Source organism: Ictalurus punctatus, chromosome 2, assembly GCF_001660625.3.
Source record: "Ictalurus punctatus breed USDA103 chromosome 2, Coco_2.0, whole genome shotgun sequence".
In the NCBI taxonomy this organism is placed as follows: domain Eukaryota; kingdom Metazoa; phylum Chordata; class Actinopteri; order Siluriformes; family Ictaluridae; genus Ictalurus; species Ictalurus punctatus.
The window spans coordinates 10,471,880-10,485,869 of NC_030417.2; the positions used below are offsets into that span (position 1 = coordinate 10,471,880).

The 13,990-nt window shown below is 35.5% G+C and overlaps 1 protein-coding gene across 1 annotated transcript; it reads right to left on the reverse strand.

The window, feature by feature from the left end:
- Window positions 1-3,545: 3,545 nt before the first annotated feature.
- On the reverse strand, window positions 3,546-10,134 carry si:ch73-257c13.2 (putative nuclease HARBI1). The gene is made up of 3 exons (XM_047152182.2): window positions 10,008-10,134; window positions 9,666-9,819; window positions 3,546-5,507 (listed from the first exon to the last, which is right to left on the reverse strand). The coding sequence occupies exons 1-3, from the start codon at window positions 10,103-10,105 to the stop codon at window positions 4,572-4,574; spliced, it is 1,188 nt and encodes a 395-aa protein (XP_047008138.1). The 5' UTR covers window positions 10,106-10,134; the 3' UTR covers window positions 3,546-4,571.
- Between the last annotated feature and the right edge of the window lie 3,856 nt (window positions 10,135-13,990).

Genomic DNA, 13,990 nt, shown 5'->3' on the forward strand with positions numbered 1-13,990 from the left:
ATATATATATATTTATTTTTCTTTGCAGAATAAAAGTCTTAGTTCTAACAGCGTTTATATGCATTAAGTTGTATACGTAATGTTTTAATTCATAACCGAAATGATGGATTTTTGGAACAGTAGTGACAAATAACAATAAAGAAGAAATTCTTTTCAATAATTTTAGTACTTTTATTCGCTGTAAAAATCTTATCGTGCCCAGTGTTCACTCATCACTGACACAAAGTATTGGGATACGTGTTCTACGCATGCGTACTGTAGGTTTTTTTTTTTAACTGATTTGTTTATTTATGTATTTAAATTAAGCCATGACACTGCAGGTGACTGTGGTAATTTGATAAAACAACAGATCTGAAATTCTTACAAGACTTTTACCCAAAATATACATTTATTTATGCAAATGAAGCTTAAACTGCATACTTTATATATAAAGTCTTTTGATGCTGTTAGAATTAAACTATTTTATTTGTTTTAATTTATTGTTTAATCAAGATATCATGCAGGGATATAGGGAAAAAACTGTTAGAATAAATACTGTAAAAAAAAAAAAATTTAAGTATTAAACACTTTTCATCGCAACGGTTGCCTCTGGTTTATTAATTAGGGATAAAGTCATACAACCATCATAGCTAAATGTTAAGTTATTTCTTCTTAAAACATTATTAGTTATGTAATTAATGTTATCTGAAAAAAAACGTATTATTTTAGGAAAGCTAGAGTTAATTTGCATATAGTGTCAAATGAAAATCTATACTTTTCTTTAATACAAATTGCAGCTTTTATACCAAGTATAATCCACACTTAAAAGCTTATTTACCATCCTTTGATTCTGGTATCATTTAGTTTTCAGTCATTTCAATGAACATTGTGTTCTATTTATATGGTGACCCCAAAATATTATATATTTTGAATATTATAAATATATATATATATATATATATATATATATATATATATATATATATATATATATATATATATATATATATATATATAATAAAATAATTGAAGTAAACCCATAGTCATTCAAACTTTATATATATATATATATATATATATATATATATATATATATATATATATATATATATATATATATATATATATATAATAAAATAATTGAAGTAAACCCATAGTCATTCAAACTTAAAATATATATATATATATATATATATATATATATATATATATATATATATATATATATATATATATATATTATTATTATTATTTGTCTTTCAATACAAAAGTAGCTAGAGACCTTGGTCTCGGTATGACCCCCTGTCAAAATAAATGCTGAATAATTGTAATTCAAATTGAGATTTTTCAATTTGTACATAATGTAAAATGAATGGTGTTTACATTGAACTATGAACACCACATGCTACAGGCAGTTTGGTGTAGAATGACGTGGCTCATGCAATGCTCAGGGCATACTGGCATGTGATAGGAGGAGCAAACATTTGCTACCTTCCTGTCTATGTTTCAGGAGCAAAGGCTACACCTTTTTAGAGTAGATTTTCCAGCCGATCGTTGGACGTCCACAACAGTAGGTGGAGTTTTCCCCACTCCCGTTGATGGTTATTGCTGCTCGGATTAGGGCTTGGAGCATGTCAGTGTCAGCTCTCCTCTTCATAGGTGGCATGACCAGGACACGCCCCAGCTGTCTTGGGTAGATCCGGTGACGTCAGCCACATTCTGAAAACGTCAGATCTGGGACGTTCCCCATCCAGATGATGAAGGTATCTGTGTCTGTCTCCTTCAGAATGACTGACAGAGTGCCCCTACCCTCTCTGATAGTTTGTGATACTTTAAATTATGACCTATGGGAAACATGAACTTAATAAATAGTTTCATTTATTAAAACTGCATTGGAAGAATTGAGTACTTTTGAATGGGGTCCCCCAGAAAAAACACTAATTAAAACAGAAACTGAAAACAATGATATGAAGTTATTAGGAACAAATTGATTGACAAAGTCATGAAAAATTGTAATGATAGAAAAAAAAAAAACACCTGAGAGATATGACAAAAAGTACACCCCTCAGGAGTCTGCGGGTTGCCCAGTCGGTAGTATGAGGGCTAAACTCGATATCCGAAATGTATAGATTTCTGTAAAGCTGCTTTGGGACAAAAGCGCTATACAAATAAAACAATTGAATTCAATTGAATCTTCAGTATAAAATCGAATGTAAATCCAACAATAAACAACATTTTAGAGAGATTTTTTCCATAATATCCTCTCATTAGGGAGACGAATGAACAAATTCCCTGATTGTACGACATCAAGAAACTGACATATATTGATTTTGAATACTGAAAAAATATATATTTAAAGAAAATATAAATAAATACAATGTGATTTAATATGTTTAGATTTTAGTTAGTGTAGTTTAAAAGCATATATTATATATATATATATATATATATATATATATATATATATATATATATATATATATATATATATATAACTGAATAAATGACATAAAATAAACAAAATATGACAAACAAAAACAGAGAAGTAAATCTTTTTGACATTTTTGTTACTGCAGTTTAAGAGAAGACATGTTAAAATAGCAATTTATCCAACAATCTGAAAAAATGAAGTGGCCAAAATTGTCCTTACTACCTGTGGGGCCTTAAACACCAAGTACATGCAAGATTACATATTGTTATGCTGTAGAGGGTTATACATTTTATATAAAAAGAAAGCACTGCAATAAATTCCACATCGTTATATTTTTTTAATTATGTTTCGCTTTAAATGAGGGCCAAATGAGTCAGCGTGATGTCATATTTAATGAAAATGGCAGATTTATTTTATTTATTCATTTCTTTTTTGGTAACACACTAAATAAAGTTACCTATTAATGCTATTTATATTATATTTCTACGTTAGACTGCAGCTCAGGACAGTTACAAAGATTTCAGCCTTTATTCATTCATGAACAAATAAGCCATACCTTTTCAAGCATTTTACAAATATTGTTATTTATATTTTTTGTAGTTTTTTTTTTAAATTATTATTATTTTTTACAATTTTCAGATTGCCCAACTTTAGTATTCGTTAGTTGTAAGCATCACTAACTGTGTTATAAACTGTCGTTCGAGAACTGCATTAATTAATAATAATAAAAAATTTTAAAAAAACTCTGTAAGGGAATGCTGACGTGCAGCAGGACATCCACAACGTTCCTTTCTTCCACAAAGGTTTTCTGGGATTTGTAAAATTCCATACTATTCCAGACATTCCAATAAGCCTGAATAAAGAGACGGACATGTTGGCAACAGCTAAATTCCTGACATGAGTTTCGAAAAGAACATTTGCACACGGTCCCTAGAAAATCCTAGTGTAAAACTTAGGAACTGTCTGATAATCAAAGTAAATATAACTCTTTAAAAAAATATGACATAACAGTAGTCTTTTGTTAAAAGTATCTGTTTGCTGTTAATGTTAAACTGTAATGAAAATAAAACATTAAAAGATGTATTTAATGTATTGTTAAGGTGATTGCCAGTGATGGATGATGACCCATAGGGTGTTTTCACATTTTGCCACAGGAGGGTAGCAATGCATTTATTATTCTTCATTTATTTCACATCAACAGATCGTCTAGTATGGGAGCACAAGCATTTAGATTTATTTTCTTTAAAAATAGAAATAACATTTTTAAAAATATCCATAATCTCCAACTTGCATGTATAATCAATAATTACAATTCTGTCTCGTATCAGTTTACGGTACATTTATTTACAGGATCTCATACAATTTAAAGAGCATTTACAACATGTCTGCTTTGTTTATGTTTATTAATATATTTACATGCATATATATATATATATAGTATGCGTCTATGCATATGATTACAAAAGTTTTGCATCACCCATAATTTTAAGGTGGAAGAATACATAGAAATGTTTTTAGTTTTTTTTAAAGGGGAGGATTTCAAGAAGTTGTGTTCTGCAACAAAAACAATCCAACAGAGCCAAAGATGTTCATGTTTCCCCTTTTGGCTCTCAATGAAACTGGAGGGTTGAAGATTGGAAAGATCTCTGCTCACCATGGTTGTAAAGAGTGATTGTTCGAGTTACTGCAGCCTTCCTGTCAGCACAAAACCAGTCCTCTGGTCTTTCTCGTCAAGAAGGTGTTTCTGGACGTACCATTTTGAGAACGTACAACTCTAGAGAGTGTAGTGTGTGTAAATCTCAAGCAGTTTCTGAAATACTCAAACCAACCCGTCTGTCTTCATATCGGACATATACTTTATTCAATTAAAGCCACACATTCCTATGCCATAACACTTCCTCCGCCATGTTTGACAGATGATGTGGTATGCTTTGGATCATGAGACCATGAAACTGCTCATCAGTCAACTGTCCAATTACTTTTCAGCCTGTGAAATTGGAGGGACTCTAAAGCAAGAAACTGCTGTAATTCCTAATCAGTTAATGCAATATTTTTTGTTAAACCCCTTGAATTAAAGCAAAAAAATCTTCAATCACATCTTGATTGCTTATACCATATATATATATAAAATCTTTTTAAATGTTCCCTTTGTATCATTCCTTCACCTTTTTTTACTCTTTCGTCCAAGTGAAGCGGCGATGTCCTGTCTTTTAGAGATTCCACCAAGACTGCCCGAGTGGCCATGGGGGAGTTTGTGAAAAGGTGGCTGATCAGTCACCTGTTCTTCTAAACCTTCAGCTGTAGCAGCATTATCAGTCTCTAAATACATGTTATATAAGATACAGCAAGTCCTCACAGCCAGATGGGTTTGGCTTACAGAATTCACTTCCAAACACCTCAGCCGCTGAAACCTGCATCTCAGACTACTTAAGGATCCTCGGACCACCCGAAGAGCCGCCTGAACTCTTAAATTGTAACGCAGCTTCTTCTCTCCTAGCATCCCGTAGTCTGGAAACGGCGTGAGAAGATGTTCGGACAGCGGGAAGGTGCCGTCTCCTATTACATGCTTGCCATGTAGCAGGTTCAGCGGATCCTCTTGCAAAGCTTTTCCAACTTCGGTCTCTAGAAGGACTCTGGAGTTATGCCAGTTTCCTGGGTGCTCTGCGTTTACAAAAGTGAAGCAACCCTGATGGTTGCAGAAAGCCAAGAGAGTTACAGAGTATGCGTTTTCTACAGAGTCCCGATATACCTCTGGATCTGGCACGTCAGAAGGCCTGTCAATGGGAATCGAGCAGGAACCGAGCACACAAACGGTACCAGGAAGACCGATGTTAGTTAAGAATCCGGCCACAGAAGTTTCGGCTTCTTTCCACTTGGGCCAGCGGATACGATCGGCAAAGTTGTTTGTAATCAAGGTGCAGAAATCATTCAGGTGGAGGCGAATTAGAGACTCGCTGGTGTGAAAACGGGCTGCGACGCTGCTGTGAGCCTCCAGAGTGGAAAGAGTCCATAGACTGGCAAGCACCGCATGCATCACAGTCCATCCTTCAAGTTTAAGAGTCGTCCATTCGCAAGGTGACAACAAGTTTACCAACTCCTGCAAATCACCATAAAACATATTAGACTCAGGGTACGTTTACACGACAACAATGTACTAAAAACGGAAAAGGTTTTCTTCTGCGTTTTTGAAACGTTTCGCGTTCAGACGACGACGTTGTCAAAACGATACCGTTCACACGGATAACGATTAAAAATGCTGTATTGTGCATGCCAGGCCAGTAGTCAACAATATCAATTTGTAAAGAATCACTACGCGTCTGCGCACGTAAGCATTCACGTCAACGTGTCCGTCATATTGATCCGTGCCCTATTAACAAATACAAGTAAACTCGGCAGCTGTGGTTATTCTGGATAAAAAGCACAATAACGTTTACATTTCTCAAACGATTTCAATGGTGTATGATCTACATGGAGTATAAAAAAGTTCTGTCTCCAGTTACTTAGAATCTCGATAGTTAGATTTGGAAAATGATTCATTATCATAAGGAATTGTGAAAACTCACGCTTGTCAAGCACAGATTCGGCTTAATTTTCTTGGCTAATTTTCATTGTGGAAAAAAAATGTTCTGTCTTCAACCCCGTCTTTTAGCTTTTCTTGTGCTCCAGGTCAGAATTCTGTTAACAAAGCTTGGTCATTTTTAAATATTGAAAAAAAATCGAAATAGTGCATCTTTAAGTACTAATAATTGACCATCACTTTACCAAAATGGAACAAAATCGGCAAATACAAATCAAATAGTGAGACACTGGCAGTCAGTCTGCTTTCTAAATTTTATTAGCAATAAAAGGATACAGATATGCTCCAAAACAAACTATTACAAAGAAAAGTATTTTGAATACCCTTCGTCGGTGTAGACGTGGGTTAATAATTTGGCGTATGTAACAAATGCATCTCCACTGGTCGTAGTACTTGTGCAGTAAATCTACACTTTGCTGGAGAAGCGTCAATAAACTCAAAATCTTGGGCAGCACAAACAGTCCAGTACTCCGCCATTAGCTTTGACTGTCTCACGTGCATGCCTATAGACTGAACACATAATACGCGTGCGCATGACGTCATCGTTTTCACAGATTCTCGTTTTTGTACGTTTACACGGAGACGATAACGGCATCGTTTTCAAAACCTTGCACTTTCAAACCCATTTTCAAAAGTTTGCGCTTTCAGGCCACGAAACGCCGTAGTCGTGTAAACGAAGAGCCAAACCACATAAAAAGTTTTCCGTTTTTAGTTGAAAACCTTGTCGTGTAAACGGCCCCTCGGTTATAAAAATGAAGGACGGACGAACGCTAAAATGATTAGCTAGCCCACTGGGCAAGTGAAAGATCCAATGTTCTGCTTAGTCCCATGTTTCAGTTGCCCAGAAACTAACTGTCTAATTGGGCACAATGGCCCAAACTTTAGCTAGTTAAGTGCATTAATACAGACTAAACCAAACAAAAAAGTGCATGATCATCGTGTTTGTGCCTTTGACAAAAAGTCAGCAATTCACTGGCCAATATTTTGGCTATGACGTGTTGTCCTGTCCTCATATTCAAATATTATTCTCTCGACATGTTTTACTAAGGTGAGACTGCATGTTGTGCTGGCAGGACAGATACGTGACTGTTTTTGCTCAGTTTTCATCAGAACCTCCTCATTTCCTCATTCTGAAAATATCGTCTGTCGTCCATGCAAGCTAATGAATAAAAAATGGTCTACTACTACTGAAGTACATTAAATTTAAACATACACTTTATACCACCACCATCATCTTCCCTATCATACGACAGCTAACAACCCAGAAGGGTGAAGGCTAGCATGTGGCTGTTGCTCATGCAGCGTCACCGGGCAGCATAACACACTCGACGTGAAGCACTGTCGGCCCTCTTCCGCATACAGTGGATATCAAAAAAAAGTCTACACACCCCTGTTAAAATGGCAGGTTTTTGTGATGTAAAAAAATATGAATAAGTTAACTCCCAGTGGAACCTTTTTCACGTTTCTTTTAGTTAAATTGCAACATATAAATATCAAGTGACAAACACACAGAAAAATTTGGGGGGGGGGGATGAAGAACTTCCAATACTCAGCTTGTGTAAGTGTGCACAGCCTTTTATAATTGGGAATGTGGCAGTGTTCAGAATGAACTAATCACATTCAAACTCATGTTAAATACTAAATTAGTATACACCTGCCATCAATTACAGTGACCGATTAACCCCAGCTGTTCCGAGTGGATTTTCCTGACATCTTCTTGGTAACATCCAACTGGAAAAGCCATGGGCCACAAAGAGCTTACAAAGCAGATACGGGATCTCATTGCTGAAAAATATCAAGCAGGAAAGGGTTCCAAAAAAATTTCCAGGGCATTGGATATACCATGGAACACTAAAGACAATCATCAACAAGTGGAGAAAATATGGCATGGCAGTGACACTATTAAGGACAGGACATCCCTCTAAAACTGATGAGAAGATCAGGAGAGAACTGGTCAGGGAGGCTGCCAAGAGGACTACAGCAACATTAAAAAAATTGCAGCAAATTTCTGACAAGTACTTTTTGCTTGTATCTTTCTCATTTGTAAGTCACTTTGGATAAAAGCATCTGCTAAGTGAATAAATGTAAATGTAAATGTACTGGTTGCTCCCTACATGTGACTACAATCTCCTGAATTCTTCATATGTCTGGGTTTTGGGATATGGGGTAGGCTGGAAAGACGGAAGCCTTTTTTAACATAAAAAAGAAATAAATAAACATCCAATCTCCCAAAACCATGTGGAATAATGTTTAATGATCTGATGAGACCAAAGTTGAACTTTTTGGATATAATGCCAAAAGATATGATTCGCACAACAACAACAAAAAAACCCCAGCACATCACTAAAAGAACACCATCCCCATGGGGAAACATGGTGGTGTCAGCATCATACATTAGGGCTGCTTTTCTTCAGCTGGAACTGGGGCTTTAATCAGGGTGGAAAGAAATAATGAATAGCTCCAAATACCAGTCAATTCTGGCACCAAACCTTAAGGTTTCTGCTAAAAAAGACTTTAGATGAAGAGGATTTTCACCTTTCAGCATGACAACGACCCGAAGCGAACCTCCAGATCAACAAAGGAATGGCTTCATCAAAACAAGTTTAACATTTCGGAATAGCCCAGCTAGAGTCCAGACCTAAGTCCAATCAATAATCTGTGTGGTGATCTGAAGAGGACTGTGCACAGGAGATGCCCAGCCAATCTGTGGCAATCGTTTGCAAGGAAGAATGACAAAATATTGCTAAATCAAGATGTACTAAACTGACTGACTGGTTGATTAATCTTGGTTTCATTTTTTTTTACATCACAAAAACCTGTCATTTTAACAGGGGTGTGTAGACTTTTTATATCCACTGTATACTGTACCATCTGCCCAAGTGCTATCTGTCCTATTCCGCACACATTAGCTCACAGATGCCAATGACAGGTCACGAGAGAGTTTTCCCCTCCCACCAAGAGAGCACGGACAATTTTGATCTCTTGGTCTCCCGGCAATGGACGGCTGTGGCCGGGATTCGAACCCGAGATCTCCGGATAACATGGCACGAGGATGTGAAAGAGGTTGGAAGCGTCCTCTCGCACAAAGGATGGGACGTTTAAGTGCAAAACACTTACACTGCGTACAAAAATATGTACGCATAGGTACTTTTAGGTACTTTTATTTATTGTGTGCAAAACTACAGAAGGCAGTAAAATCTGTTGCGTCAAAGAAATTTATTTTAAAAAGATGTCGTTGTACCGACAGTGGACCTCGTTTATCAATCTGCTAGTAAAGTTGTGTGTAAAGTTATACATAGTCAGGAGCACGAGTAGGATTTTTCTGAACTCATGGGTCGTACGAACGATTTATAAATGAATACATTCGTGTCCGGCTTGATAAATGAGGCCTGTTATCTCGGAAAAGTGTCTTGTGACAGAATATATCACGATATTGATATTTATATTATCATATCGCTCAACCCTAGAAGGAACACCCTTTAAAATAATAATTTAAAAATACATTATTAATAATAATAATTCAATAAATGTACTGTTGATGTAAATTTGGTTTCTTTCTCATCTTCATGTCATAGATTTGGATAGAGACATGTTTATGATTTGTGTAATCATTCAGATGTAATGGATTAAAATGCAAAAACCTGACTGAATAAGAAGAACAACACTGAGTAGACCTACTTCAACTTGGGGTTGTGTGAGCTGAAAGCATTTCTGGAAATCCAGGACAGAGAGGCTGGGAACTGTAGCACTGAAGTAGCTCCTTTTGTCTTCATCGTCATCGTCATCATCGTCATCATCTTCATCATCGTCATCATCGTCATCATCACCTCCTCTGTGCAGAGTTGGAATAAACCCAGTGTGAATATTCTGGAAGGATCAAATGTAAATGCGAGGCTTTGTGTACTAAACTACATGACAGCTTATCATGCTAGTTAGCTAGCCACATAGCTTTCATATCAACTGTTCTGCTTCACAGGGTCACTCACAAATAAGTAATACTTTATAAAGAGCATAACTTACCTAATTCCTCGTGTTGTGAGAGGCTTTTTTAAGTGGGCGTATTCTTCAGCGTCTAACTCATCTGCTAATAAAAAAGCTATACACGTCTCCAGCGCCATAATATTTCTGTGGTTACATCAAGGTTGCCAAGTACCTCAAACCAAATCCCCTAAATTAGCAGCAAGACCAGGATTTAATTATATTTTTCTCTGCCGTTATCTTGTTACCACGACTTATTGTTCTCCTGATCTCAAGATAACAAAGGCTGTTTTTGACATGACATAAAAGTTTTTATTCTTGAGATTAAAAAAAGTTGTTGTTTTTTTAGCTAAGTTTTATTTGTGAGATAAGTTTTCTTTAGATAACAAAAGTTGTTTTTTTGAGATAAAAGTTGTATTCTTGAGATAACAAAAGTTGTTTTTTGAGATAAAAGTTGTATTCTTGAGATTTAAAAATTGTTTTTTGAGATAAAAGTTTTATTCTTGAGATTAAAAAATAGTTTTTTGAGATAAAAGTTTTATTCTTGTGATTACAAAATAGTTTTTTGAGAAGTTTTATTCTGAATATAAAAAAGTTGTTTTTTGAGATGTTTTATTCTTGAGATAATAAAAGTTGTTTTTTGAGATCAAAGTTTTATTCTTGAGATAATAAAAGTTGTTTCTTAATATAACAAAATGTTATTTTTTGAGATAAAAAGTTGAATTCTTGAGATAAAATTGTTTCTTGATATAACAAAACTTGTTTCTTGAGATAAATTGTTTTTGAGATGTTTTATTCTTGAGATAAAAGTATTATTCTCATGATCTCAAGATAATAAAAATTGTTTTCTCAAAATCACAATGTCTTCTTCTTATGACATCAAAATGCATGATTAGGTGTATATGCTGGACATCATGGATGAGTGCATCTGTTTTTACTTTAAATACTTTTTTAAATGAAAAGAGGAGCTGTATGTTTGTCAGAACTAGACAATTTGAAAATTAGTTTCCAACTCAAAAATCTGCACCTCCATGTCTTGAACACTATAGTGATCCTGAGCAGGTGATGAGTGTCATTGCCAGCTGATTTGAGGGACCAACATGCCTCCATGGTTATCATATGATGTATGAGAGATGCCATCTAAAATGTTTGAACCACACAAGACGAATGGTGATTAAAATATTCAGAAATATGATGTAATTACTGTAGAATGGCCATAAAACCAATACAGTGCCCTCCACTAATATTGGCACCCTTGGTAAATATGAGCAAAGAAGGCTGTGAAAAAATTGTCCTTATTTAAAAAAAAAAAATATATATATATATATATATATATATATATATATATATATATATATATATATATATATATATATATATTATTTTTGTTCAAAACATTCACAAAAATATTCTGCTCTCATGGATATCAAACAAGTGCAAACACAACACAGGTTTATAAAAAAAAAATCTTTGTTAAATATAGGTGTGCAACAATTATTGGCACCCTTTTAGTCAATACTTTGTGCTGCCTCCCTTTGCCAAGATAACAGCTCTGAGTCTTCTCCTATAATGAGGTTGGAGAAATTATAATTCAAATTTCAAGGTGCACTCTCTATTCAATTTACCCCACAGGTTTTCTATGGGTTTCAATTCAGGGGACTGGGAAGGCCATGGCAGGACCTAGTTTTTGTGGTCAGTAAACCATTTCTGTGTTGATTGTGATGTATGTTTTGGATCATTGTCCTGCTGGTAGATTCAACCACAGCCCATTTTAAGCTTTCTGACAGAGGCAGTCAGGTTTTCATTTAATATCTGTTTACATTTCATGACCATGGTAGTCCATGATGCCATGTATCCTAACAAAATGTCGAGGTCCTCTGGCAGAAAAACAGCCCCAAAACATTAAATGGTAAATTGTTTGTACTTATATAGCGCTTTTATCCAAAGCTGTGTCTCTTTCACCCATTCACACACACGGTAGAAGAGCTGCCATGCAAGGCACTAACTTGCTATCGGGAGCAATTTGGGGTTCAGTGTCTTGCCCAAGGACACTTCGGTATGTGGAGTCATGTGGGCCGGGAATCGAACCACCAACCCTACGATTAGTGGACAACCTGCTCTACCATCTGAACCACAGCCGCCCATTAAAAAGCCACCACCATATTTAACCGTGGGCATGAGGTACTTTTCCATATGGCTAAATCTCTGTGTGCACCAAAACCACCTCTGGTGTTTATTACCAAAATGTTCTATTTTGGTTTCATCTGACTATAGAACCCGATCCCATTTGAAGCTCCAGTAGTGTCTGGCAAACTGAAGACGTTTGAGGTTTTTTTTTGGATGACACTAAAGGCTTTTTTCTTGAAAAGCTTCTAAACAACTTGTGGTGATGTAGGTGACTTCGTATTGTAGTTTTGGAGACTTTCTGACCCCAAGATACAACTAAATTCTGCAATTATCCAGCTGTGATCCTTGGAGATTTTTTGGTCACTCGAACCGTCCTCTTCACAGTGCGTTGAGACAATATAGACACACGTCCAATTCCAGGTTGATTCATAACATTTCCAGTTGACTGGGACTTCTTAATTATTGCCCTGATGGTGGAAATGGACATTTTCAATGCTTGTGCTATTTTTTTTATAGCCATTTCCCATTTTATGAAGCTCAACAACCTTTTACTATATTCCTTGGTCTTACACATTGTTATGAATGACTAATGGAATTTGGCCTATGTGTTACCTCATATTTATACCCCTCTGAAAAAGGAAGTCATGGTTGAACAATTTCTTGTTCCTAGTCACCCAGGTGTACTAAAATTGTAAAATATATATGGGAATATACTTCAAATATATTTTTCTTATATGAATTCATACGGGTGCCAATAATTGTTGCACACCTACATTTAACAAAGATATGTTTGGGGATAAACCTGTGTTGTGTTTGCAATTGTTTGATATCCATGAGAATAGAGTATTTTTGTGATTTTTTTGAGAACAGAGTATTTTTGTGATTTTTTTGAGAACAGAGTATTTTTGTGTTGTCAAAGCTGCTATTATAGAAAATTAATCAACATCTTTTGACAAATCAGAATCAGGAATTCAACAGCGCTGTAATATGAACACGTTTAATGATTTTTATTATTTTTATCATAGCTGGTGCACCATTATAAATGGTAAATCAAAAATAAGAACTATGACAGTGATAAAGTTAATAGTTAATGATGATTATTAGACTATGGGGCATTGGAATTATATTTTCCCATATGGTACTTATAACACATCGCATGTAAAGTATTTTTGTAAGGGACTTGAAATCAGTAGATTAAGTGACTGATTCTGATTGGACATTAAGTTGACGTCTCATCATCAGGAGGCATCAATGCAGCATTAACAGTCCTGTAATTCAGTGCATAGATAGCGTTAATAAGCGTCAAATAAAATCAAGATATAAAAAAAAAAAATGTAATCAATTCTATGCCACTACAGAATCAAGTATTCTATAATGAACTAAGGCAAGCATCAGTTTCAGTGATAACAAATGCAGTTGACGGAGAGAGGAGAAGGTGAGGTGGGGGTGGAGAGAGAGAGAGAGAGAGAGAGAGAGAGAGAGAGAGAGAGAGAGAGAGAGAGAGAGAGAGAGAGAGAGAGAGAGAGAAACCCTGCTCAGTAACCTTTGTAACTCTCTCTTCAATCCTATTGACCCTTGTGTAGACAGGAATATCGAATGATGAGAGCCTGATGATGAGCTCTGCCTTCTTCAAACTGAAGAGGAGCTCTCACCCTTGTACCCTAATCAAAGTTAAATATGCAGGAAGAAATTACACGGGTCATAACCCCTCTTCTTAATTTACTTTTCCTGACATGATTAGAAAACTGTGGCATTTTATCAGTGCGAAAACATGTGGAAGAAAAATCGTTTACAGCTATCAGAGTTAAACCCTTTAAACTCCTGGTTTATCATTTAGTTACTTGTCTTAAAGCATGTCACAATGGGCAGAACTACTGAATTATTCAAAAACTGTGCTG